General features: G+C 36.7%; 6 protein-coding genes across 14 annotated transcripts in view; 2 read left to right on the top strand and 4 right to left on the bottom strand.

Annotated features, from left to right (window-relative positions):
* Positions 1-4,039, bottom strand: part of LOC100882825 (protein PALS1) — a 33,770-nt gene extending 29,731 nt beyond the window's left edge. For 5 of the 8 annotated variants that reach the window (XM_076537436.1, XM_076537449.1, XM_076537441.1 and 2 more), the window contains exons 1-3: positions 1,791-2,828; positions 1,267-1,379; positions 1,079-1,136 (exon numbers count right to left, since the gene is read on the bottom strand). In XM_076537436.1, coding sequence (XP_076393551.1) covers positions 1,079-1,136; positions 1,267-1,379; positions 1,791-1,854 — 235 coding nt within the window. In that variant the 5' untranslated portion in view covers positions 1,855-2,828. Of the gene's footprint in view, positions 1-1,078; positions 1,137-1,266; positions 1,380-1,790; positions 2,841-3,952 lie in introns of those variants that run through there. The other 3 variants (XM_076537443.1, XM_076537451.1, XM_076537454.1) reach the window with 3 other exon arrangements.
* A 415-nt stretch (positions 4,040-4,454) lies between these two features.
* Positions 4,455-6,787, top strand: LOC100878043 (acid phosphatase type 7). The gene is made up of 7 exons (XM_003707691.3): positions 4,455-4,985; positions 5,078-5,272; positions 5,350-5,677; positions 5,755-5,937; positions 5,997-6,216; positions 6,304-6,498; positions 6,566-6,787. The coding sequence occupies exons 1-7, from the start codon at positions 4,886-4,888 to the stop codon at positions 6,665-6,667; spliced, it is 1,323 nt and encodes a 440-aa protein (XP_003707739.1). The 5' UTR covers positions 4,455-4,885; the 3' UTR covers positions 6,668-6,787.
* A 112-nt stretch (positions 6,788-6,899) lies between these two features.
* Akt (AKT serine/threonine protein kinase) lies at positions 6,900-10,542 on the bottom strand. The gene is made up of 7 exons (XM_003707692.3): positions 10,248-10,542; positions 9,653-9,920; positions 9,322-9,553; positions 9,038-9,235; positions 8,686-8,956; positions 8,371-8,607; positions 6,900-8,294 (listed from the first exon to the last, which is right to left on the bottom strand). The coding sequence occupies exons 1-7, from the start codon at positions 10,327-10,329 to the stop codon at positions 7,954-7,956; spliced, it is 1,629 nt and encodes a 542-aa protein (XP_003707740.1). The 5' UTR covers positions 10,330-10,542; the 3' UTR covers positions 6,900-7,953.
* A 675-nt stretch (positions 10,543-11,217) lies between these two features.
* On the top strand, positions 11,218-15,065 carry Sec5 (exocyst complex component secretory 5). The gene is made up of 11 exons (XM_003707690.3): positions 11,218-11,610; positions 11,695-11,995; positions 12,062-12,257; positions 12,327-12,828; positions 12,897-13,186; positions 13,263-13,447; positions 13,516-13,630; positions 13,697-13,975; positions 14,128-14,454; positions 14,534-14,718; positions 14,826-15,065. Exons 1-11 carry the CDS (start codon positions 11,502-11,504, stop codon positions 15,010-15,012), a joined length of 2,676 nt encoding a protein of 891 aa, XP_003707738.1. The 5' UTR covers positions 11,218-11,501; the 3' UTR covers positions 15,013-15,065.
* Positions 14,487-21,279, bottom strand: LOC100882605 (rifampicin phosphotransferase). 2 transcript variants are annotated; one of them, XM_012295859.2, is made up of 20 exons: positions 20,748-21,279; positions 20,382-20,663; positions 20,184-20,314; positions 19,937-20,075; positions 19,679-19,859; positions 19,498-19,605; positions 19,199-19,414; positions 19,011-19,138; positions 18,808-18,930; positions 18,525-18,733; positions 18,318-18,463; positions 17,970-18,233; positions 17,741-17,891; positions 17,130-17,669; positions 16,737-17,042; positions 16,287-16,676; positions 15,884-16,209; positions 15,721-15,805; positions 15,347-15,647; positions 14,487-15,264 (listed from the first exon to the last, which is right to left on the bottom strand). In XM_012295859.2, exons 2-20 carry the CDS (start codon positions 20,506-20,508, stop codon positions 15,203-15,205), a joined length of 3,933 nt encoding a protein of 1,310 aa, XP_012151249.2. In that variant the 5' UTR covers positions 20,509-20,663; positions 20,748-21,279; the 3' UTR covers positions 14,487-15,202. The 2 variants fall into 2 exon arrangements, with proteins under 2 accessions (XP_012151249.2, XP_012151251.2); XM_012295861.2 differs by lacking the exons at positions 19,679-19,859; positions 19,937-20,075; positions 20,184-20,314; positions 20,382-20,663; positions 20,748-21,279 and having other exon boundaries at positions 19,491-19,605.
* Positions 21,280-21,413: 134 nt separating this feature from the next.
* LOC100882493 (lipid scramblase CLPTM1L) lies at positions 21,414-23,912 on the bottom strand. Its single transcript, XM_003707729.3, has 8 exons — positions 23,294-23,912; positions 23,087-23,201; positions 22,797-23,020; positions 22,441-22,726; positions 22,173-22,361; positions 21,915-22,090; positions 21,594-21,845; positions 21,414-21,531 (listed from the first exon to the last, which is right to left on the bottom strand). Exons 1-8 carry the CDS (start codon positions 23,545-23,547, stop codon positions 21,441-21,443), a joined length of 1,587 nt encoding a protein of 528 aa, XP_003707777.2. The 5' UTR covers positions 23,548-23,912; the 3' UTR covers positions 21,414-21,440.
* Between the last annotated feature and the right edge of the window lie 2,544 nt (positions 23,913-26,456).

Genomic DNA, 26,456 nt, shown 5'->3' with positions numbered 1-26,456 from the left:
GACTTTACGAAAACGCATTTCTCTCGTTCGTTGAAGATACGGGCCCGTATAAACAGCGGGGGAACAAACGTTGATTGCGCAACAGTCGAGCGCGGAGGACGAACGAGACGTGGCCTTAAAAAGCAACACACGGCACTGAAGGAAATATAAGAAATACGGCGGAAAGAAGAGAAAAGAGAAGCAATCACCTTGCGTATCGACGACGACTCCTCGACCGCGATCGACGATTAACGGTACATGGCTAGAGATCGTCGAACGATTCGGGACTCGGATAATCTCGCATCCTCCGGATCCTACAAGATTCGTCGACGCACCCAGCTGCCATCTGGCTCGTCGTCCCGGTTCTTCCCGACCGGTAAAACGACCGCGCGTACTCGTTGACAGAGAGGAGACACGGAAACGGCCACGAACGCGCAACGCTCGACCACGCACTTACACGCACTCCCGCCAATGATATTTCCTGGTTAAGCGCAACGTCCTGCGGAATTACACTGGCAACCACGCGGAAAACCCAAGAGGTTAGGAGGATGGTAAGAGTGCGCGGAATGCCACGGTTCCGTACTAGCTGACAGCGGACACATTCGAAGGTTAGATTCGCTCGGTTCGAATGCGCTGTTCGCCTCTCGCCGAGTTCTCTCCGCTGTTTCCCATTTCCCCCTTCTATCGTGACTGGTACACACGACCGACCACCTGAACGACGTTTACCTGGCGAACGCCGGAACCGCACGAGGAAACACGAAATCGGCCGATCGTTCGCGCGACCGTACACGCTTTCAATTCTGAACAACCATCTTCGAACTTCCAAACGATTCGCTATCGTCGATCGCTATTTTGCGCCACCTCCAAATCGAACGGATATTTCGACGGAATCGCTCGTACGACGTAGTCGAACGGTTAACTATCGAAAATTATATCGAAATTCGATAGCGATCGAGTCGCGGCGTTCCCAATCTTCTGACCTAGTATGCGACAGTTTCACCGACAGCCCTTACCATTCGAATTTAACCGCGTAATTTCTTATTTCGAATTATTTCGACGATAAAACGTACAGAATACGACAGTTTCAAAGGATACTCACCCATCTTGTTTCCGCTTCTCCTTCGTACTCGCAGACATATCGTTCGCGATTCGATGCACTGAGACAGAAAAAAAAACGATTAATCGATCGACCTCTCTCGATCATTTGCCGACCCATATTCTTCAAAATGATCATAAATATTTTGAAGAAATTTTATTAAAGATTAAATTAAGAAATCTTTCGCGTACCTGATATATGTATTGAATGACTTCGGATTGGCTGGCATTTTCCAACGTACTACCATTGACTTGTAAAATTTCATCGGCCACTTCCAACGTGTCCGCGTTGTCGGCCGGTGAACCTGTGGCATATTCGATACCGATTCTAATTAGTAGACAACACTTTTTCTTTCTAATAATTTAAATCGCTGCGCCGTGCCGCGCCGTGCCGCGCCGCGCGAAACCGAAATACGGTACAACGAGAGAGCGCGATCAACGTAAACGTTCAAGTAGAGAAAAGACGTTTGATCGGACAGTGGATAGAGGCTGCACGAAACAGACGATCCGCGACGTAATGTCGTTCTCTAAATGAAAAACTAATAGAAAGCTGAATAAAAGGTTCTCGCGTTTAAACGCGTACGTGCTTAATAACCGACTATTCCGACAGTCCTTAAGCGATATAGGCCAGTACTAATTAAAGAGAAAAAGAAGAGTTTCTCGCTTTGCAGAGACGAACGAAGCGCTTGTTTCTCGACGATGCAATCGATGCTCACCGTACAGTTTGATCTTGTCATTGTGGTTGATCAGTATGATAATGTATCCCCCTAAATCGACCATTTTCGCTGGCTTCTATGATAGACGCTGGTCTACTCGATTACAAGGAGAGAACGACACCTCGGCCGAATCTTGACGCGACGTGCACGATTAAACTTGACGACACGCGAAGACGCCCCATCATCACCGAAAAAACGATCGGCCGTTATTAACGTCGTTATCGCGTTCCATTCTTTTTGCTGCTCCTCTTGCATCCTCGCGTTCCATGCTACTATCGACTTGGCGACCTATATTTCCGCTAGCAACACCTACGTTTTCCGTAAACGCGAACACATCCTCGATGACTTCGAACACAGTTTTCGATCGGTTGATTCGTCGAGTCGCGCGGCAATTTCAAACTTCACTAACGATTACTAAGGCTGTTGCGTCAACGTACACCGATATAACGACTACGAACGACGAGAAGACTATCGACGAGATATTCTTTCAAAATATTCGATCGGCTGCTGATCGTTCCTTTCGATAAAAAGATTCAGCCTGTTTTATTTCCGGTCCGGTTGAAGAGAAACGATCTTGAAACGCCTCGCTTCGCTTCGATTACAGGTAATCGACTGGAATTCGATTCGACGCGACGGTTGCAAGAAGATCTTGCAAAGTATCTCGATACACGCCTCTCTTTAGTTGTTTGAACGCGAGCGTGACAAGAGTCCGGAGGAAACCCTCACTGGGGCCCCGAGCGTGGGCCCCCCTACATCCTCAACTAACAATGTCGCCTTCCACAAATGATCACAGAGTTCAGAATCTCTCGAGTCCAAGCTTATCGATTACAGCTTCCACCGAATGCGACTCCTCGCTCGGTTTGCTCATCCTGATTGCTTGCATCCTTGAGCGCATGGGTCTTTGCAAGTGGCATCCGTGCAACGAGTCTCGATTCGACGAGACCAACGAATTCTCCTCGACGGCTAGCCTCATCGCTTACTTCGATGATACGCACACTAAGTGAAACACGCTCTCTTTCAACGTCGAAACCCATATATGCACTCCTCTCCGAATTATCTTCTTTCCCTCCCACCCTTGCACACTCCCTTCCACCCACCCTCCAGGAAGGACACTTACGACATCCCGATCGCACGCAGGACCAAACATGAATTTTCTCGCTCGAACGATTAACACACACACGTCTCCACTACTACTTTCGCGCTAAATGTTCCTGTCGAGTTTATCCGAATTATGTACACGCTTAACCTCTCTCCTCTCTTATTCTTCTTTGTGTCTCTTTCCTTTACCTTCGATCCTGCTATCGGATCTCGCGCAATCCAGCCACCCTACTATGTGTACTCCCTCCCTCTATCTCTCTCTCTCTCTCTCTCTTTCTCTCTCTCTCTCTCTCTCTCTCTCTGTTCCGATGCACGTTAGAACACTTTTTCTCTATTCTTCGATTACAATCGTTTTCACCGATACCGAAACACGCTTCGATCGCATCGATTATTCACTACCGTAACTCGACAACGACCAATTTCGTCGTTCGAAACTGATCCTCTTCGTTTCGCGCGATGTCGTACAGAGTTTTCAGAAGGTATCAGCGAGGATGGGTGTGAACCTGTGCGTGTTAACCGACGGCGGCAGCAGCCCTGACATCGCTCGTAGTGCGCTGATCTTCATCCCTCGCCGCGAAGCGGCGGCAGTGGCGGCTACCGCGGCGCCGTCGTCGTCACTTTCGTCGCGGTAACCCCTCCATCTTCGAGTTGCCAATCCTTCGCCGCATCGTTCACGCTTTTGCTTGCTTTTCCAACTTGCATTGTCGATTTTTTTGACGAATGCATTTTAGTTTTCTCTCGAATTTTCTTACTATGATTGTTACGTATTTACTTGTACCGATAAATTTCGTTCGTGAAATCGCGTCGTGTCGACTCTGCGAAACTCTTCCGTTAACTTCTATGAATCGATATGTGCGTATGATACTTTTCTTTGATTCGTGCTCTTTTATGTTACGCGAAGTAAAAGGTATTTGCATGAAACGAATAAAAGCAGAACGTATTACTATTACAACGGATATGTTTCGATGCTGAAAAAAGGCGAATCATGACAATTAAAATTGCTGCGTCGACGATGATGTTCGATGAATGCATACGTGCCTCTACGTATGGATGTATATGTATACCTTTAATGTAGAAAAACGTGTCCGCGCACGTGCGTCGGAAAATCAGAGTTCTCCGAGCGAAAGACGGAGAAAGAAATGACACGGCGCGTGATCAATATAGGGGATGCTAACTCCGTAATTGCCTGTATAGTTCTCCGGGTTAACTTCTTTCTGCTTCCATCTTACGTAATTAATATCAACTTTCACTCGGATAATTTCGATTTATATATTATAAAGAACGTAACAAGAATTTCTATATTAATCGAATCTTTTACATGTTCAAGATTCCATTGAATCTACTCTTGATGCTCGCGTACTGCTGGAACTTGTTCAAGTTACATCGTATCTGAACGATTTAATTAGTTGCTCGATTAAGATTGTACGAATGACAAGTTTCAAAAATTATTCTTCATCGATGTTTTAAACTCCTGAATATTGCAAACTGGATATCAGACTTTAATTATCATCGCGGTTCGAGATGGCGCTGTTATATCATTTCCGATTTACAGATCGTAACATGACAATGAAAGCTTCGTCGATGTCAGGTTTTAGACTTTGCTCTCGTATTTTAAATATGTATTTAGTGATGAATTCAAATTTCCGATTTCGTTAGAAGATAACAAATACAAAACATATTTTGTAGTCAACAAATTTAGTATTCCGTCGACTGTGATCAATTGCTGAACATTGTATAAAGTGCTGCGTGTCATACAACACGATTGATAACGATTTTCTCGATAATGCTTGACTCATTGTTTTTGACATCGGATCTGGAATGATAAGTTCGTATTTATTGAGCACAAATGTTTTATCTTCTACTATTAACGCTATGAAATCTTGAAAAACGCAGATCTTTACGCTCGCATAAGTCAAATTATAATATGTTAAATGTACCAAGTGTTATTGTGACTAACGGATACCAAATATAATTTAGTGCCAGTAGTTTAATATAAAATGATTGGGTTTATTAATTTCGTTATTTTATCCTTAATCTCTGTCGTGTTGTGCGATGTTGCTTACTATCAACCAGAAGCTGTACATCTTTCCTATGGAGGTAACGTGTACTTTACTTTATGCGTATGTAGTCATTGTCAAATGTATAGTATAAAACAGTTTTTAAAGAAACAATTTAATATATTCTTTTAGATAATATTCATGATATCATTGTGACTTGGAGCACCAGAAACGATACGAAAGAATCAATAGTAAAATATGGAATAGGAGGATTAATTCTGACGGCGGCAGGAAATTCCACTCTCTTTATTGATGGTGGAAATGAAAAACAAAGGCAGTATATCCATAGAGTATGGTTGAAAGATTTAACGCCCAATAGCAAATACTGTAAGTATAAGTATTTCTGTTTCCTTGCTTTGTACAGGAACTATTTGCTAAATCCATTATTTAAATTATTTCAACAGTTTATCATTGTGGTAGTAAATATGGATGGTCGAATGTGTTCTATGTAAAAACTGCTCCTGAACTATGGGCGCAATGGTCTCCACAAATTGTTATATTTGGTGACATGGGTAATGAGAATGCTCAGAGCTTATCGAGATTACAGGAAGAATCGCAACGTGGATTGTATGATGCTGCAATTCATGTAGGAGATTTTGCGTATGATATGAACACTGACAACGCGCGTGTTGGCGATGAATTCATGAAACAAATAGAAGGTGTTGCTGCATATTTACCTTATATGACGGTACCTGGTAATCACGAAGAAAAATATAATTTTAGTAATTACAGGTTAGATCGGCTGCTAACTGCGAACAACGTTAATTGATTTATTTATAATTTTAACTGTATGAACGTCATTCTTTTAGATCTCGTTTTACAATGCCTGGAAATAGCGAAGGTTTATGGTACAGTTTTAACGTAGGACCTGTTCACTTTGTAGCCATAGAAACAGAAGCTTACTATTTTATGAATTATGGTATAAAGCAACTGGTGAAGCAATATCTGTGGCTAGAAAAGGATTTAATGAAAGCGAACGAGCCTAACAATAGGTAAATTACTCTCTTTTCTATTATGTTTCGATAAAAGTTGACAATTATATGTACAACAGGCTGCATCAACCATGGATAGTAGTATTTGGTCACAGACCGATGTACTGTAGCAATGCGAATGCAGATGATTGCACCAATCATGAGAGTCTTGTTAGAGTTGGATTGCCGTTTCTAAACTGGTTCGGTCTCGAAGACCTCTTTTTCAAGTATAAAGTAGATTTATTATTATGGGCTCATGAACATAGTTACGAACGTATGTGGCCCATGTACAATTTTAAGGTAATGCAGAGAATATGCTTTTCTCTAAAAGCTTTCTTTTAAATAAACTTAGCCAATAATGACAAAAATAAGAAGGAATAATTACAGGTACTAAATGGTAGTTACGAGGAACCATATAAGAATTACAAGGCACCTGTAAATATAGTAACTGGATCAGCAGGATGTAAGGAAGGAAGAGAGAAGTTTGTTCCGCATAAACCGGAATGGTCTGCGTACCGTAGTTCGGATTATGGATACACAAGAATGAAAGCGTACAATTGGACTCATCTTTATCTTGAACAGGTACTAAATACTTTGGAAGAAACGGGAATGTTCATTATTATTTACTTTACAATATTTTTCATACTAGGTATCCGATGACAAGGATGGTGCTGTTTTAGATCAAGTTTGGCTCGTGAAGGATGATATTTTACCAGCGTACAATTTAGATTATCTTACAAACAAAATATAGAGTACAATTTAGGAAATATTAATTGAAACTACAACGTATGAGATAGATATCTTCTATCGTTTTCTTTTCGATAATGCACCGTATTCTTTTATGGTAAATAACAAAAGGGACATCTATAAATTTCAAGCACTTTACATTTAGAAATTCCCCTTATTCCTTCTTGCATAGAAACGAATGAACTACACAAATTTACTAATTACAAATGAGATGGAAATTATTAATAATGCATGCGTACAATATAATCCTTTAATTGTTAAAATATAAATATATGTATATATAATTATCGTAGCATATAATATTAATAATATAATATTAGGGTAGCATTTCATATTTCCATCTGATTCTCACAGTAAATCATAATTTGTCAATGATACACGATGAACAATATGATCCACACTAAGGGAAAAGAAAATTTCCTAATTCAATAGCGCTAGTATAACAAAGAAACGCATTCTTTTGATGCTAAAAATCGATTTTAAATTTACACGATAATTCACTTAAAGCTGTTAATGTTTCTATGCTTCTACTTTTAAAATGGATAAACCATTTGTCCATTGACTGGCTCCTTGCCAAGTATAATTTGCTATTTTGGTTTCTGCTATAACAGTTGACTAATGAATTTTAAAGAAATAACCAGGAACTGCCCTTCTATAAATTATCAACCGAGTTGAAAACGAAGCCAGGAAGTTTTAAATACCACTTTTTTTTCTTTTTCCTTTTTTTTTGTTCTTTTTTCTTTTTTTTTTGTTCTTTTTTCCTTTTTTTTTTTGTTAAACTTAGAACTGTAATTATAATTATCAAATACCGGTTTTTTTCGCAAAATAAAGATGCCACTCTGTATAATGTAACACAGTTGAGGGGATAAACTTAACATCCGTTTTTCCTATTTTGTTTTCTTCGCTCTTCTTTTTTGAACAAAAATTCGATCCCCATTATATCGTCGTGAACCTACTCAGCAGGTATAAATAGTTCAATTGAATTTTATAGTACATAATTTGCTCGTGTACGATTTTAATGAATACGCGTATACACGCACGTGTAAGAACGGATCTGCCATCGGAGATATGTGTTAAAATCTTTTGAAGATGCCCAAAAAAGCATCATAAACTGGCGAAAACTGATATTTTGATCTATCTGTTAAAAAAGAAAAAAAAATTATAAAAAAAAAAATTTGAAAGTTCTCCCAAACTGTTGAGACAAATCACTTCTTGCGATCGAGTGTCTTTGACTTTACCATGCATTTGTCATGCTTTTCAATACGCAAATAAAGGAAACGTTTGGTACTGTCAGTGATTAATAGAAACAATGGAAGAAGTCGCCGCTGAGTGGCTTTCTTGATACGAAAATTGGGGAAAATGTTCTTGTTCTTCGGCTATTGAATTTAAGCCACCTCCACTGCCTAAGAAGCCCTGATCAGGCGGCGTAAGTTCAACACTTTCACCCGTAAATTCGCTATCAAAATATCTGGTATCCGTGTCAGAAGTAACTTGAGGTTTGAAAGGGGGAGGAATTTTTTTCTGTACAAGATCGTACCAATCGATCGACGAAAAGAATGCATGATCCATGATTTCTTTTGCGTCATTAGGTCCGCCACCTAATCTTTTACTTGGGTCTTTTATGAGCAATCCTGAGAACAAAAATAAAAGATATAGATTTATCGTTCGCCTTAAAATAATAAAAGTAAAAGTATTCTATCTGCTTACCGCCAAGCATATCTTTCGCTTCGTTACTGATCGTTCTAGGGAATCTTACTTCTTCCATTATGATAAGCGTGAAAAGTTTCTCGTGATCCTTATTATAAAAAGGTAATCGACCACAGATCATTTCGTACATAACGACACCAACACCCCACCAGTCTACTGCTCGTCCATAGTCAATGTCCTCGAGCACTTCTGGCGCAAGGTATTCAGGAGTTCCACAAAATGTTTTCGTCGTCCTTCCTGAAATTTCGTTATCGATATTTTTCAATATTCTCAAATTCATATACAGTTCTACTTCAATTTACACTTCCTACTTACCATACGTTATATCTTCTTTACATAATCCAAAATCAGCTATTTTAATGTGTCCATCCTTATCTAAGAGAAGATTTTCTAATTTGAGATCACGATAAATTATACCCTGCGAATGAAGGTAGCCTAAAGCTGAAATTATTTCAGCGCCATAAAATCGTGTACGATCTTCGCCGAACACACGAGAACGTCTTAAGTGAAAGAATAATTCTCCGCCGTTTACGTATTCCATTACAAAACACAGCCTATCTGCCGTTTGAAAACTATACTTCAAAGACTGTAAATCAATGAACATTAAGCGTAAATTAGTAATGAAATTACTCGTGAAAGGAAAAGAGAGAATAACTTAAATATTTACAATTAGGAACGGATGATTAGTAGTACGCAATACTCTATTCTCGGTAAGCGTGTGTGCAACTTCGTCTTTACGAATTATGACTTCTTTCCTTAATATTTTTATAGCGTATAAGTGGCCCGTCGCTTTCTCCCTGCAAAGTATCACCTTTCCGAATGTACCTTTCCCCAGAACTTTTAAAAATTCGAAATTTTCAAGGGTCTGAAACAAAGGTCCATTCATATATTATACAGAGTCGATTATTTTGTTTCTGGAAATGGAGTAATGGGCGAAACTGATGTACATACTACTTTTTTTTTTCCTGTACTTTTACTGCTAGAGGTTCCTTGAACGCTAAATTTTGCAGACAATTCATCGATGCTGCCACCGTCCGCGTCCGACGACACTACTCCGACAGATCCGCACGAATCTGACCAACCACCTCCTGAGGACTCCATATCAACATCCTCTGATGAAGATGAATGTTGCATTTGGGATTGTTGTGTTTGTTTTTCCATTGCCAGTCTAGCAGCTACGTAACTGTTTAAAAAACGAAAAAAGGAAGAAAGACACTACTTAAGAGATTTGTATAGTTAAACTTTGCGTAGTTGAGACATATACGATCAAAGAAATTCGAACCTAATAGCCGCGACCCAATCTTTTCTCTCTTCTTCTGTATCTACGCGAAATGTTCTTTCTATTGCAGGTGGCCATTGTAAACCTCTTAGAACAAAAGTGTTAGACTTATGTGTATCCATAGTCATAATCTGACATCCGCGAACTGTGAAATTATTTAACGGCTGTGCAGCAGCTGCCAGTTGTTGATCCGGTTTCGCTTTAAAGCCAACCAGTGTGCCATCATCCATTAAAACAAAGTACCTTGATCTCCAGTTTTTTATATGTTCTCCTGTACACAAGAAGGAAAATTTCAATAATTAATTATCTTTACGTATATTTAAATGATCGTGTTCAATTGCGTTTAGATAAACTATCGATATCTAGCAAAAACGAAATGCAGAATGTAAGAAAGGAGGATTTAATTTTTAAAAATAATTTCTAATATCTTTGCGAAGGACATCATCGACGAATGTAATTTTGACGTTTCGTTGAACGTGGTATCCTCGTAATTTAAAACGGCATGCAAGAAAGTAAAAGAAAATGTCTCGATTTCGAATCGAAGCTCGAGATAAAATAGAAAGGTAAATACAAATATTATGAAAGTGTTCTGCAGTACCGCGTTTTTGCAGCCAGCCTTCTTTAACGACACGCTGACCGCCGCCACCGGACGCTGCGACGTTCATCGCTGCGTCCTCCATAACTTCTCTTTTAATGCGCACTTATACAAACAATTCAGATACTTCGTATTTCCGCCCGAGCTCAATATTCCACAAAAATTGGAGAAATACAACAGCAAGGATGGCACGAGTATACAAACTTGAGCAATCATAGATACACGTTTGGCAGGTAAACTCAACTATACTCCGTGATCGGCGGACGCACTAATGCGCACTAACTAGCATTGCCTCCTCGCATTCCGGAGATGGCGCATCAATCGATTACGAATAAAGAAGTATTCTCATGAACAATACTTGCCTAATTTCAATCGACATTCGATCACCGATGCAAGTATTGCTATCCATGTCACCCATCTGCTATTTTATGTATCCCTCTATGATAAGCATGCGCAAAATCTTTTGTTTATTATGGTTTATTATACACATATAAATGCATATATACGTACATAAACGCGACATACATATTTAAATAAAATATAAACATTATTCTTTCTAAATACTTTTAAATATTTGATTGTGCACGTCGCGCTATACGATTGCGTCTGTAATTACGGGATAATTGGAGCTGATCAGTGTCTTTGATTTTTCATACTTACGTACTTGAATGACTAGTTTCGATTATTTTGCCTGAAATTGTTAACGAAACGTGTAGTTTTAACTGATTTAAATTATAATCTGAAATCATCATTATGTTTTATATAACTTTGTAGTCAAATATCTATTTTACACGATAGTATATTGTCTACATTTATGAGCATCTGTAATGGAACTATAAAATATGTATCGCAATTGTAAACATTCCATGTATAACTTTTTTTATCGTACGTTTAATAAAGATTAAGTCAAAAGTAAATTGATAAATAAATATTCCATACACTTTATTAAATTTATCTACCTCCCACTCCCTGGTGTCAATTGTCATTTCTGTCATTGGGTTACTGGTTCTTGTTTTAGAGAAATCGCGTTTCGCTGAAAATCGGGTTATTATCTTTTCAATAGATATCGTGTAATGTAAAAATTACATAAAAGGACTCGATAATTTGGAAAGATGATGTATTTGCGATGTGTTGAGGGCATGTTAAAAGTAAAAATATCAAAACATAAGATCCACTGACTCGTTAAGGTTAAAATTATGTATGATCGATATTTATTAGTACAAAGATAGTAGAATTTTGTATTAAAATATAATTAGGATGGGTCCTCCTCCGGTGGTAACGGGTATATCTCCTAAAGAAGGACCTCCTGGAACTCGTGTAATAGTTCGCGGTGAATTTTTGGGTAACAAAGCACAGGATCTTATAGGTTAATTTCACTTGTCAAAAGTTTTAAAAGATATATCATTATGAATATATTTCATTATTTGCGCTTTATTTTTGCACAATTTAGGATTAACAATATGTGGCTGCGACTGCCTTTTATCAGCAGAATGGAAATCCTCCAATAAAATTATCGCTAGGTCAGGTCCCTGCAAAGGTCGTGGAGATATTATAGTAACTACCCGTAGTGGAGGACAAGGAACATCGACGGTACAATTTCGTGGATATCATGAAACTATTGGCCCTATGAAAGAATCCGCTGTTTGGGTCGAAGAGGCTCCTATGCAAAGTTTTGTGTGGGGAAGAAGAACCCTTTCTCCGACTAATTATCAACAAGAAGATCCTTTAGGTTTAAGCGTAGAAGGCAACGAGTATGTTTATTCTGTGTCTTTTCTATCGGAGCTTTGATGTAGATACTCTCATGTATTGTTTTATAGTAAAAAGTTTCCCGAGGATGAATTAATAGAACTGTTTGGAGAGGGTAGCGGAGATCTTACCAATGATAAATTTCATCCTGGATGGTTTTTACTGCAACATCATCATGCGACAACTTTCGAAGACTTGAAAGCTGGCTTGGCGTATCTTAAAAGAAAAGTGAATTCTCAAAAAGAAGGTCAACTATCATTTTTAAAGGTAATTAGCTAAATAGTAAGTAATATTTAATTACTATAACCTTGTTCAACTTTTTAAATAACGCTTTAGGCTAATGTAGGATCGGTGGTAGAACAATTTGACACGATAATGCTGTTAAAAGAGCAGTTTGAAAATGATATAAGAACATACGGCAATGATCCTACTGAAAAATTAGAAAAATGTATTCAGAAATCCATGTCAGAGGCTAATAAATTATTTGACGACGTACTAGCGAGAAGAGATAGAGCAGACGCGACCAGAAATGCTCTGGCTGTAATGCAACGATACAAGTTCCTTTTTTGTATGCCGGTTAACATAGAGAAGAATATAAAACGTGGCAATTATGATCTTGTAATTAATGATTATGCGAGAGTAAAAAATTTGTTTAAAAACACGGAGGTTGATGTTTTCAAACAAGTATTGCAAGAAATTGATAATAAAATAGATATGCTTAAAGTGCACCTAAGGAAAAAACTTGAAGAAATGCCTTTCAGTTTGGAAGAGCATAAAAAGATAGTCAGAAATCTTGTTAATTTAGAAGCAGAGGGAGATCCAGCTTGGGATGCGATAGGTATTTGCCCGTAACAACGATTAGAATATTAGTTAACTTATAATGCTAATAAAGTTACCATTTTCCAGTTTCACACTCAAATTATTTGAAGAAAAGTATTACCGTTTGCATGCAAGAACATTTGGAAACGGACAATTTAAACGGAGAGGAATTAAATAAAATGAAACCAGCACAGAATAATAAACATTTAAAGTCGAACAAAAATGATGGAACCAATGCTCCAGCACAAATATCGTGTGTGGAAGCAATTTGTGACATTATAGTTGAACAACTGCCAGATTTATGGAGATTAGGTCAAAGTTATTTTACGGGCCAATTACATGTTGCGGTGGATGCAGAGAAACAGACTCCTTTCAAGGTATGGTCGAAATAAATTCAATCGTAAATTCAAAATATGCAAACTCTTTCATTTACGACAAGTCATTCTAATGTAGAATTTAGTGCTGTCAAGCATGCAACACGCCATGGAAGCCATGAGAAGTACATGTAGCAATGATTTAGATGCCTTATGGCTTTTACATATCTTACGCAGGATTAGGCAAATGTACGCTTCGTTGATTCATTTGGATTTGCCGAACGAGGCATTGGATATTTTTGGAAAATTTATACTCGATTTAAGGTATAAAATACGCTACTCAAGTATCGTTCGTTTTTGCCACAAGATAAATTAAAGTGTTTCTAAATTAGGTTACAGTGTTTTGGCGCTCTGTTTAAACAAACTGCAGAAAGCATAGCAGGTTTACATAAGAAAGAAACTTGGCAAATGGAATATTTGAACGAAGATGGTGGCGTTACGAAATTGGTAAGTTTGTAAATCGTCAGTTTAGATACGTCCTTTTTTCTTAACTACATTTTCAATTTCAAATAGCCATACCTATTTGAAGAAATGGTTATGGAAATTTCAAAACGAGCACGCGAGAAAGTGATCGCTTGTGGTCCCCGAGAAGGTCCATTGTTTGCTAATCCTGCGCATCAACTTCTATATTACAACTCTGTCAAAACGCTATTTACATCATTCGCGCGATGTCTACAAAATTTGGCATTCAGTGGATGCGAAGAAGCCCTTGACGATGACGAGCCTTCCGTTTCGCAATTAGTTGGTTCTCCTTCCGGATATAAAAGCAAGGGCAACAAACATCAAGGCCCAGTAAGTTGTTCAGCGCGTATATAAATGTACAAAGGAAGAAAATTTATCTTGTATCGTATAGTTTATCGTTACGAAAAATAAATGAAACATAATTTGTAGCATCTTTTGAAGTCGGTGATGTATTTTAGCATTACTTCTGAATTTTTTATCAGACGTGGGAACAATGCCTGCTAATCTCGTTAAGTAATATTCGCTATACACTGAACACCATTCTACCGAGAATCGGGGACACATTGAAAGATCAGGATTACCCAAGTTTATCAAATGCAGTTGGATGGAATTCTGATTGGACGCAACTGGAAACATTGGATACCGCTGTCTTAGATGCGTACCTGGAACGTCGTTGTGATCCATTAGTCGGTACAATTGAGCCGAGCATGTATCTAGGTGGCTTAGAGTGGGACTTTGAGAGTGAACCCACTCATGTAAGACCATACGCCCAAGAAATCCTGGCAAATTTAATCGCAGTTCATGCAGAAGTATTGATTGTTTTATCAAAAGCTACACGATGGATTTTTAAAATATAGCTTTTATTTTTATATTGGCTTTTTTTTACAGGTACGTCGAGTTGCACCAGCTTTGTTGCACCGAGTTTTATCGCATATAGTAGAAACTGTAGCCGAAGAACTCGCGAGACTCATGTCGTGCGTGACTCAATTTAGACCGGCTGGAGTTGTTCAAGCACGAACCGACATTATATTTTTAAGAAACGCTTTACAATTTTACAGTACAACAAGGGCAAAGTAATTATTTGTTGTTTTTTTTTTTAATGGCGCTTAACAGTCCAAAGAATAAATTGCAGTGATATTTTTGAATTTTACTTCCTACTTTTTTTTTTCTTTTTTTTTAGGAATTTCTTCGAGGAAGCTTTAGACGCGATACCTCAACCTGTCAATAAAGAAGATCGCATGCGGGTCGACATGTTATTATCGAAAGTGGCAACGTCCATGCATTTACAACTGTCATGTCTTGCCAGTGATACAAAAAATAATACTCCTACATTAATTGCTGATCCTAATCGTGTTACCACTGTATAGTTGTAATAGTAACATAAATGGTCTAAGTAAGTAAATCACTACATTTACTATCATTACGTTTTTATATTATATTCCAGTCCTTGCATCATTTATTATTATCATAATCTATCAGCGTGAATAAACATTATCATGACTTATCATCGTTATATAAATTCATTTTGTGCGAATCGAAATAAATGTTGTAGTTTTCTTATTCGTGTTTCTTTACCAGTTGTAATGTACCAATGTCTGCCTGTAGTAATACGGTATCGCCTAAAAATGCATTTACATATTTTCTTTATGGCCCGTTTGATCGTTTTTCTTCTTTCATTGAAAAAAACATACGAAACATTACCTGTTTGGAAAAGACGTGTAGCCATTTTAGCACCAATGATACACGGAAGCCCATATTCTCTGGCTATTACAGCCCCGTGGCTAATAAGTCCTCCTAGTTCCGTAACTATTCCGCTCAGCAAAGAAAAATATGGACTCCAAGCAATGTCAGTGGAATAAGTAATTAAAATATCACCGTGTTGTATTGTTTTCGCCTCTGATACGTCTGTTATCACACATGCCCTACCAAGAATGGAACCACTGTACACCGATGTTCCTTCAATCTTTACATTACCATCGCTTATCGGCACATCCAAGTTTTCCTACAGTACAAATAGCATATTGTTTTTTAATTTCGGTTCATATATTTTTGTAAAACAACGCAGGATACTATACCTTGATCGGCAACACCATGCCAGTGTTAAATTCTGGATATATGTATTCTTTTAATTTTGGAAATACCCTTTTCCTACGATAAGCTCTAAAAATATTTGTTAAAATACGTTAGCGATTGAAAAAGTTTTAAAATAAAATGTAAAAATTTTTACGATTCTATTACTTCTGTACTAATGTTGCATTACGATGGCTTAGAATTTGTTCTATTTCTTCGTTCGTTAAGAAGAATATTAGATCTTCCGAGGGTAGATATTCTTCTAAAACCATTAATTTTCCTAGTCTTTTATAAGCGAGTCGCAGTGTATGTATGATATTTACAAAAATCGATTTAGTTATTTCTCTACGCGCAACAGCTTTTCTGCAGAAAGGTGTAATTTTTCTCAAGAGCCATTTAGAAACCGGTGATTTTGGTGTTTTCAATAATGCCACTGTTTCATCCACACTGAACGTTTTAGTCGAAGTGTTCGCTTCGGGAGTAACTATCATGGTCTAACAAAAATGATAACGAAGTTCAACGAAGTTATCAACGGTTATTATACTCGTAGAAATAGCTTGTTTGAGATTACCTGAAGCGTGGCAATGAGATTCTCGGGCCTAAGAGACCACGGTTCTGATATGAAGTCCATTTCTTGAATACACCTATGTCCATGCTCTTTAAGAAAATTGTCTAATTCTTCTGCAGCAGATGGGCAATTAATTTTCAACCAGTCAATGCCGTTTGTAGGTTCTACTTTTCGAAATTCTTCGTCCTTTTTATTTTCCTTTATACGAGTTATGAATTTTTTAAGGCTCGTTAATATTTTGGTACCAACAATGTCGTTACTAGAGCCGAACAAAAGAGCGATATCCGAAAAATGCTCTGGCACAATGTCCGTATAACCACTTGTTAATAGTGCCATTGCCATGATTTGATAAGTGATACTGACTCTCGATGCGTGCGTATGGTAATCTACTATCTAAAAGTTTCATGCCAGTTAATAGGTATATCGAAGAATGTTATAATATAAATAACTTACTGGTTTGTAGGTATCTTCCAATTGTTGAACGATTTCGTTGTACAAACTATACGCAGTATTGAAATCCTCTGCTTTCAAATTGAATTTTTTACACGTAACCTTCGCCATTCTTTCTATCGCGCTGTTTTGTATCGCTTCCCTTGCCATTTTAAAAATTGCACGAATTTGAAAACCAGGCGCTGCTAAACCGTTCTTTTCGCACACAATTTTATGAAGTTCCGGCGTTAACACGACTTTTCCGTTAACAGCAATATCTATGACCTTATTCAGTAACGTTATTTTTCCAACAGGCTTTTGGAGGAACGTCTATAAATAATAATTGTAAAGTGTAAATAATAATTTTCAACGTACGCGTTCATGAAATAATTCATGAAATTATTCAAAGTAACTTACGGCGTAGTAATTTATGGTGGCTCTCATTCCAAACATATTAAAGCAAATTTGATTCTTAGTTTGAATTCCGCGATTGAACACTTCATTGAATACACTTGGTAGAACAGATATTGATAAGGGTGAAATTGGATTTGGAAATACTTCGCCAACATTGCCAAATACGTTAATATCGACGTCGCTAGGCACACCTGAATCTAATTCGTGTATCAATTCAAATTCTGTCCACGTGTATAATGTGGTAATAGGTCGTGCTTGAAGCAAATAAATTTGTTCATCGATCACTGCCCATTCTATGTCCCTAGCACTGCCGAACAGAGTTTCTAAATTTATTCCTATAGCAGCTAATCGCAAAGCAACGCTGTCCGATAAGCAAATTGTTTTGCTTTCCTGATTATTCAATTTAACTGAAACTACTCCATCGTCGCTTGCTAACATTTTCTCATTTTTATTCCCGACTGTCGAACTTTGCACGGTTAATTTATTGTCCCAACTTTTATGAACGACTATCGTGTCTGGTTCAACCGATGCTGACACAACTGTCTAAGTAAAACATGAAAAATTACTAATTGCAGTGTTTCACGAATATAGGTAAATCTTTTTTTCGACAGTACCTCTCCGAGCCCATAATTAGCCGTAATAATGATATTTGAGGGGTCGCCGGTAGTCGGATGTCTGGTGAACATTACACCGGCTGTATCAGGATTGATCATTTTTTGAACGCAGACTCCCATTGATGTTTTTATAAACATACCGTGCTGTTTCCTTACATGCAAATTATCTGATATTAATTATATTAATTAATTTTATCAACACTGACCACGCTTCTTAAATTGGTATTACCTGTAGTTAACGCTTTGGTATGAAAACAAACTCGCCCAGCACATAGCTATACATTTGATAATGTTCTCTGTACCTCGAACACCCAAATACGTTGAATTTTGTCCAGCTGCCGAGGTTTCTTCGCTATCTTCGCCTACTGCACTGGATCTTATTGCATATCTAGGTGATTTATCATCGTCTTCTGACTCTAAATTTTCGATCGCTTTCAAAATTGCATTTCGTACCTTCTCGATCAAAGGAGTTGACTGAATAATGTCCATTGCTCTGAAAGCATAGGATAGATAAATATTATTCGGTTACCGATAAAATATCGAACAATTTATAGTTTCACTGAATCAGATAATTTACTCGTTGCAATATCTTTGAAGATCACCATCCTTTATACCGACGCTGACATCTTCGATGTCCCTAATTATTTTTTGTAGTTCTTTGTGAGCATGCAATTGCAATTCTAATGCAAAAATTGTCACGCAAAATCCTTTCGGTACAACGAACTGTAAAGATGATCATAGATTCAAGTAGACTCGGAGACAAAATAGAACGCGTAACACTTACTTGTGCGTCCTCGATCGAGGTCAATACTGCAAGTGAAAATCCTTTTCCGCCAACAATATTTTCGTTTCGACATTTCTCATCGTTAAAATATATAACGTAATTACTCTTTTGTACGGATGTATTCGGTTGTTTCAAAAGCTCTAGCTGTTTAGGTACTTTCGTATCACATGGTCCGCTATAAGGAGACCATAATTGTATCAATCCAGTACCTACTTAAAACTTTCATCTGTTAAATACCGTACGCCGTAAAAAATATTGCATTCAAATGTTTCCGAAATCGTACCCGATTTTCCGTTTACTTCCAACTTTACAGTGGCAATTTTATTTTGCCAGTTCCATGGTTGGCCATGATAAAAAGTTATTGGATCACTGCCACTTACAACGATATTGTACTCTGTGCCCCTGGCTGTAATTAAATTCTTTTAATTATTATCGTTTAGATATTTTTAAACATGGATTATTTACGTATATCGATTGGATTCGAACCTTCGAATCCTAGTTTGTATGTAGAGCTGCTATTAAAATTATCTCGCGTAAAATCGGATAGCCTGAAATCCATCGTATCTATCTGATATTCTTCGTCGTTACTGTGTCTGAACTGGCCAAAGTGTATTCTGTAAGTAATAGGTATTAAATTATATATTAAACTATGATGCACTGTATGTCAATTGTACCGTGGAAAACTCTGTTTTGTAGTGCCTACGCCAAGGTAATATATGTCCCCGAGTGGCATTACAACAAATAACGTAGCCGATTCATGAAATTCGTCTTTTCCCCAACGATGTTGATGAAGTCCACGCAAATACATCGTGGACACAGATGCACCTTTATACGTTACTTGTCCTATCATAGACCCCATTTGATCGAATCCTCTATTAGCGAATAATTTTCTAGGCATAAACATTTATAAAGATTATATTATTTTTATAAATGAAAATCAAATCGTAACAATGCTTTTATATTTACTGAATACATTTTATTTGTCCATTCGAGGTTCCATGGTTCGCGAGCTAATGCATCAGCATGCAACTTAGAACTCCAATCCTCCGGCCATCTTAACGGATAGATATTTGCAATAAATCTAAACAAAAATTCTTCTTTTAGTTTGAAATAAAATTACGTAATTGCCACGATAACTATTGTTTCATATTTACAAGAAATTCAAGCGAACGTGTTCGATGTTATCGCTGCTACATTCACCGCCGCGAGCTAAATTTCGAAGCATGCCATTATAAACTATTCTCCAACGTTTCTGAAATTCTAAAAATTCGATCTTGAGTCCACCTGCAGTCCACTCTTGATTTAAACCGTTTATTAACGTAGTGTCAGGATAATCTGTTGAGAAAAATATAATATTATACTCTGGTTTGATAGTTAACATATTGTTTATTAACAAACGAAGAATTTTCTACTTGGCAAAACATATAGTTGACCATCGGATGTATTAAGCTGCAGTGATACTTCTGCCAATTGAAACTTTCTATGAGAGAACTTGATAAATAAGCAATTGCCCTTCTGATCTGTACCATAAAAGAGTACACTATTGTTGCTCTAAATACAAATAAAAAACTATATTGTAAAGATATATATATATATATATATACACATATATAGTAAAATAAATTCGATTTTGATTTTGGTAAGGCAAATAACACGTACAACTTCTTCATCTTTGTTTTTGAAACATTTTTGGACATCTTTTTTATAAGTATGCAAATCCTTTCCATGTCTCCTTTGTGACACGGTAACACAAAATTCTGCCCACCAGTGTTTTAGTAAGAAATAAAGATCTAAAAGAAGTTTTCATTAATAGACACGAACTATCTTATTAAGAACAGTTAGTATATAAAAACTTACCTAGTTTGGTGTCATTTGAGTCGAAACGCGATAACTTCCGTTTATTTATTGCCTTAATCCAAGAATAGAATTTTAAGGTAATAAGAATTAGGGATAAAATTTGAATGACAAACAAAATGTTTGCCATTTTCAAGTTCTTCTCTTCGATCGGTAATTCCAGTAAGTAAATGTCAGTGATATTCACTGGTGTAGAATTTTAATGAAAATGAGGGCAACTCGAGTGAGCAGAAAAAATATAATAAAAATCTGTTATCGCTTCAGACATTGCGATCAGTCACCTATCTAATAATTCAAGATAAAAAATGTAATTAAAGAATTCGTGATGATAGATTACAACGGTCATGATTGATATCCGCTAATACGCACTTTTTAATCAATTTTTTGTTTCTGCACTAAATTCATCTGTTTACGCGCTTTATCTTATTTTTTCACACAGTTTAAATGTTACTTCGATTCGAAGTGAACACATGCGAACGCTGACGGCTACAATACTAACAGAGCATTCATCATTTCCTGTACCACTTAAATAGTGTTACGTGACCTTGAAAATAATCTCGAAGAATAATTACATAACACGTATACTTAATTTGTTATAGCACACAGGAAATATCGAAACATGAAATATCGAAATTTCCAATACTATAATGTTATAGGAAATAAAATAAAAGGCAATTGCCAAGAGATTAAAACGAATCGGAGCTGCTAGTAAACTTTTATCTTATCTAAAAGTGAATTAGAGTGCCTTCCATTATCGCTCGGTTACAATGATGATTGTCTTAGAGTTAATGCGTTACAATATTCGATGAGAAATGTATCGTAATATTCGATCAACAAACAGAAGTGACAGGAATATGATGAAATATTTTAATCTGTTCAGATCTTATTCCAAAAATCGCTTTGTCACTATACGAAATAGTAATAAAGAATAGTTGCATTACATGGAACATTTTTTAAATCGTTCTAATGTACGTGCACCATTAATATAGTTGGAGAGGTTTAACATGCTGTCGTGTCTTAATCATAACAGAAATATAAATATCAATTAAATAAATCTTTATTTTAATCCAACTTTTTGCTCACACTATCAAAATCAATAGTTTCTTCACCGATACAGTCAACATCTGGACGAGATTTGTCTACTGGATATAGCCTATAATTTGTAAAATTATATAGAACGTAAACAAAGTATTTAACAAAAAAATGATGACTCACCATCGCTGATATAGATAAACGAGAAAAACAGCGTCATCTCTGAAGCAAGCTATTCTATGCGCGGTCGGCGTAGAGATTATAAATGCGAAAACGTCGTCGATAAACGTATTAAATGCTTTGTACATAAACGTTCTCCATGGTAAATGGGCCACAGATTTTAACTTATAATTTACAAAAAGTTGAGGAAGCATAAATAAAAATCCGAATGCATAGACACCATTCACTAAGGAATTTATGCTCCACGAGTACCAACTGAAATATTAAACATCATGCACGTGAGAATTCATACATTTCATGACCGAGGTTAAACATAATCTTCACCTTTTATGAGGTTGATAAATTAAAGAATATACTGCACCACCGATAACGAGAGGATACAACAAATAACTTAAGTAATGCATACTTTCTGCATCAAATTGCCTGGTTTTAGCTTCAGCCACATTACTTTTATCATTCTCGATGAACCTAAGGTTTAATACCTTTTTCAATTTCCATATCTGTAAAAGCATATAAGACGAATATCAGGAAGAAATATATACGACTGTCGATTTGTAAAATTATGAATATGCAGACTGTTACCTCGATAATGGATCCGATCCCGGTTGGAATAAGAACAAGTAAAGAGGAACCTTCGTCTAACAAGTAAAGAAAAATAACAGTTTGGCTAAATCCTCTCCACACGACGGTCCATTTACTAAGGCCTATGAGGTTATCTTTTTTCCTCCAATAACTGACATCATTTTTGAAGGCAAGAAAGTCAAACAGCACCTGCGGTAAAGTAAAATGTAATAGAAGTACACACGACCTTAAATTTCTTTTTCCTCCTTTTCTACGTTAATGTACGTACATGAATGGCCGCGATAAAGAAAGTTCCTCCTAAGATGTACATATTAGTGTCTACAAAAATTCCTTTTACTTCGTCTATATCCTTATCAGAAAATCCAAGATTTTTTATACTTAGCATAGTAGTTTCTACTTGTAACATTAATCTTAACTTTCCTAGGGAAATTGGAGAATAATGCAAAGTAATATTAATTGTATCATTTTGAGGCATGATTCTCACCAAATCACGATGTCTGCTTTGCAGGAAATCACATTTGACTATAGGTAGAAATGTTCTACCGTGTATAATTCTGAAAGAAAGTTTATTATATCTGTAGTCGATAACTGCTCGACTGTTAATAAAAAATATTACCAACGTACTTTAAATGATTTACAAGCTCCATCGGTACATTAGTCACCGGAAGTTTTATATCGTCTGTCATTATTGTAAACGTCGCATGACTTCTAACAAAAGTGACAGGTTGCATCAGAATTTTTTTCTCCTTCCTCGTATCAGATTTCTTTTCACCCAGTAAACTAAAAGTTTCTGCCTCGGGTACCATGTATTCCGTCATCTTGATACTCGTATAAGATACGTACGAATCCTAAGAAAAATTTGTATTAATTTAAAGTTAAGCCCAAACGCAATTTATGATATCTTCTATATATACTTTTCGTGCATCCATAATGTTTTTCCCAAATGTTTTAGAACCGGGTGCGATAATAACATGAAGAAAGAGTGTTCCATTGTTTCTTGTTGGACGTCGAATGTTCAGAGTTACAGGACTGACAGAACAGAAATAATATATATTTCCATGTATGCTACACGCTATCTGTACATTGATATTTATAAAATTATATATAAAATCTATACTTACAAATCAGCTGTCTGTGTATAATTGAAATTTTTATTACCATAAACAAAATCTGTCTGATATTCTGCAGGGTTTTTGTCAACAGAACTGTAAACCTGAAGTTGCAATTGCGGCTTTTGATTTAAATACGATACTAAACATGGTTTGTTTTCTTCACAAACTGGTGCCACAAACAACAAAGACAAATCATAAATCGAATAAACAATATAAGCTAAAAATATTTTGATCAGTATAAGAGTGAAGGATGGCCACTGCATCTTTATAAATTTTGACTAAAGTAACCTTAACGTTGTTTATATTCACTCATTTTCCTGTAACGATCAGAAACGAGATGGCGTATTCGCTGCGTGGTGTCGCAATAAAAGCGTGAAGACTTGTGACATAGAACTTCATTAATTTCATAAACAATAGACGATGACTGTATCACTGACAGTTCATTGGCACCAAAATATTTAGAAACATCAGAATTATGTTTGCCGTCTGAAAAACTTAAGACGATTCTATAGAAAATATGGAAAAAAATATTAGTTCCAAGCAGCAATAACGGTACCGGTAACCAAACGACGCGTATTCTTGATTCATCTTGAACGTGTAGTGTCGCTACGACACGGATGCCATCTAACGATGAAAAAGCTAAAGAAACGAAAACGATACACGAACACAATCCGTTCCAAGTTTGAAGGTAGAGAATTTTCGATGAAAAAATTGAAACGCAATAAAAAAACTAGGTCTGTTTGACTAATCTAACAATGTTGATAACATTGTAAGCTCGAGCAAATTCAATTTTGCATTAAAGTCTACGGGGATATGGTGTTTCGGTGATTATTCCTCCGTGGAATGCGCGGCCGCCGCGCAGAAGGAATATACACGATAATCACTATGCAAAATCGTTAATTACTCACTTTCTGACCACAGCCTATGAACTTTTATTATAAAAGAATGTTCAGTGATCCCTCAGCTACTTTCTTGTATCACATTTGTTCAGATTTTTAATGACATTAATTAGTTATTAACTAATAACCTAAGGCCAGCCACGGTGACAAGACGTATACACGAGGACACATTGAATAATTAATTACACGTTTTGTGGATATATTTTCTGCACTTTAATGATTGAAGAATGGTCAGCAATGCATTATTTACATGGTCCGATCATAAAAGTTCATAAATAATGTCCGGGTAATGAGTAATTAATTATTTTGTGTCAGCACTCTGATACGTAAGTACATGAGCCGCCTATGTCAATTCTACTGCACATGTAAAGTGGAATATTTCGGCACTTTGGCGACGTAGTATGGTTCCTGAGGCATTTAGAAACAAATTTCTATTAGGGTTTGATGCGTTTTGATGCCTAATAAAGCCAGAAAATCAATTTTTGTCGAATTCGGTCGAAAACGGTACAGGTGGCGCCATCTAGCGGCGAGCGGCGGAACTACGAAAAACTAAAATCTCGATTTTCTCGAAAACTAGGGACTTTTCCGAAATTCTGAGATATACAAATTGTTCCTTATCGCCTACGGAATCGAATGAGTACTTTCATAGCCCTCTAAGACCCTTATTAAAGAAATTAGAAAAATAGCCCATTTCATGGACTAAAAAATTGGCGTCCATCTAGCGGTGAAAGTTGGAACTACAAAAATAGAAAATCTCGATTTTCTCGAAAACTAGGTACTTTTCCGAAATTCTGAGATATACAAATTGTTCCTTATCGCCTACGGAATCGAATGAGTACTTTCATAGCCCTCTAAGACCCTTATTAAAGAAATTAGAAAAATAGCCCATTTCATGGACTAAAAAATTGGCGTCCATCTAGCGGTGAAAGTTGGAACTACAAAAATAGAAAATCTCGATTTTCTCGAAAACTAGGTACTTTTCCGAAATTCTGAGATATACAAATTGTTCCTTGTCGCCTAAGGAATCGAACGAATATAATTATAGCCTGATAGGACCATTATTAAAGAAAATAGAAAAATAGCCCATTTCATGGACTAAAAAATTGACGTCCATCTAGCGGTGAAAGTTGGAACTAATCGAAAAAAGTCCATGAATTACACTTTTTTTCTAATTTCGTTATTAATAATGCTAGCGTGTTATAATGGTATTCTATCGATTCCTTAGGCGACAAGGAACAATTTGTATATCTCAGAATTTCGGAAAAGTACCTAGTTTTCGAGAAAATCGAGATTTTCTATTTTTGTAGTTCCAACTTTCACCGCTAGATGGACGCCAATTTTTTAGTCCATGAAATGGGCTATTTTTCTAATTTCTTTAATAAGGGTCCTAGAGGGCTATGAAAGTACTCATTCGATTCCGTAGGCGACAAGGAACAATTTGTATATCTCAGAATTTCGGAAAAGTCCCTAGTTTTCGAGAAAATCGAGATTTTCTATTTTTGTAGTTCCAACTTTCACCGCTAGATGGACGGCAATTTTTTGGTCCATGAAATGGGCTATTTTTCTATTTTCTTTAATAATGGCCCTAGCAGGCTATAATTACATTCGTTCGATTCCTTAGGCGACAGGGAAAAATTTGTATATCTCAGAATTTTGAAAAAGTACCTAGTTTTCGAGAAAATCGAGATTTTCTATTTTTGTAGTTCCAACTTTCACCGCTAGATGGACGGCAATTTTTTAGTCCATGAAATGGGCCATTTTTCTAATTTCTTTAATAAGGGTCTTAGAGGGCTATGAAAGTACTCATTCGATTCCGTAGGCGATAAGGAACAATTTGTATATCTCAGAATTTCGGAAAAGTCCCTAGTTTTCGAGAAAATCGAGATTTTAGTTTTTCGTAGTTCCGCCGCTCGCCGCTAGATGGCGCCACCTGTACCGTTTTCGACCGAATTCGACAAAAATTGATTTTCTGGCTTTATTAGGCATCAAAACGCATCAAACCCTAATAGAAATTTGTTTCTAAATGCCTCAGGAACCATATTGCGTCGCCAAAGTGCCGAAATATTAATTTTTTTATTTTCCTTATTTGCGTGTTCAGACCCTCACTTTTTGGGATCAGTTTCTTCGGTGATTATTCGTTCGTGGCAGGTCCGATTAAAATTTTTTTTTTTCTATGTCCATCTGGATGTACATACGCATGTGCGTGCAAAATTTGACGAGAATTGGTTGAGTGGTGCAAAAGAAAAACGCGGACAAAGAAGTTGCAAAGTCAA

Source organism: Megachile rotundata, chromosome 11 (assembly GCF_050947335.1).
Source record: "Megachile rotundata isolate GNS110a chromosome 11, iyMegRotu1, whole genome shotgun sequence".
NCBI classification, from domain to species: Eukaryota; Metazoa; Arthropoda; class Insecta; order Hymenoptera; family Megachilidae; genus Megachile; species Megachile rotundata.
The sequence above is the reverse complement of the archived record's forward strand: the minus strand, read 5'-3'. Positions and strand labels throughout refer to the sequence as shown.

What these genes read in the sequence shown, in the direction of transcription:
- LOC100878043 (XM_003707691.3), top strand. Translation starts at nt 4,886, where the DNA reads ATGATTGGGTTTATTAATTTCGTTATTTTATCCTTAATCTCTGTCGTG. An exon ending in TATAATTTTAGTAATTACAG is followed by an intron (nt 5,678 to 5,754) that starts GTTAGATCGGCT and finishes TCATTCTTTTAG; the next exon opens with ATCTCGTTTTACAATGCCTG. An exon ending in CTCATCTTTATCTTGAACAG is followed by an intron (nt 6,499 to 6,565) that starts GTACTAAATACT and finishes TTTTCATACTAG; the next exon opens with GTATCCGATGACAAGGATGG.
- Akt (XM_003707692.3), bottom strand. Translation starts at nt 10,329, where the DNA reads ATGGAGGACGCAGCGATGAACGTCGCAGCGTCCGGTGGCGGCGGTCAG. An exon ending in AGGCTGGCTGCAAAAACGCG is followed by an intron (nt 9,921 to 10,247) that starts GTACTGCAGAAC and finishes TCTTGTGTACAG; the next exon opens with GAGAACATATAAAAAACTGG. An exon ending in AGCGAAAGATATGCTTGGCG is followed by an intron (nt 8,295 to 8,370) that starts GTAAGCAGATAG and finishes TTTTGTTCTCAG; the next exon opens with GATTGCTCATAAAAGACCCA.
- Sec5 (XM_003707690.3), top strand. Translation starts at nt 11,502, where the DNA reads ATGGGTCCTCCTCCGGTGGTAACGGGTATATCTCCTAAAGAAGGACCT. An exon ending in AGAAACAGACTCCTTTCAAG is followed by an intron (nt 13,187 to 13,262) that starts GTATGGTCGAAA and finishes ATTCTAATGTAG; the next exon opens with AATTTAGTGCTGTCAAGCAT. An exon ending in TACAGTACAACAAGGGCAAA is followed by an intron (nt 14,719 to 14,825) that starts GTAATTATTTGT and finishes CTTTTTTTTTAG; the next exon opens with GAATTTCTTCGAGGAAGCTT.
- LOC100882605 (XM_012295859.2), bottom strand. Translation starts at nt 20,508, where the DNA reads ATGGCAAACATTTTGTTTGTCATTCAAATTTTATCCCTAATTCTTATT. An exon ending in TGGAAGATACCTACAAACCA is followed by an intron (nt 16,677 to 16,736) that starts GTAAGTTATTTA and finishes TGAAACTTTTAG; the next exon opens with ATAGTAGATTACCATACGCA. An exon ending in TACACGTCTTTTCCAAACAG is followed by an intron (nt 15,265 to 15,346) that starts GTAATGTTTCGT and finishes ATGCATTTTTAG; the next exon opens with GCGATACCGTATTACTACAG.
- LOC100882493 (XM_003707729.3), bottom strand. Translation starts at nt 23,547, where the DNA reads ATGCAGTGGCCATCCTTCACTCTTATACTGATCAAAATATTTTTAGCT. An exon ending in GAGCTTGTAAATCATTTAAA is followed by an intron (nt 22,727 to 22,796) that starts GTACGTTGGTAA and finishes ACTTTCTTTCAG; the next exon opens with AATTATACACGGTAGAACAT. An exon ending in TCTTTATCGCGGCCATTCAT is followed by an intron (nt 22,362 to 22,440) that starts GTACGTACATTA and finishes ACTTTACCGCAG; the next exon opens with GTGCTGTTTGACTTTCTTGC.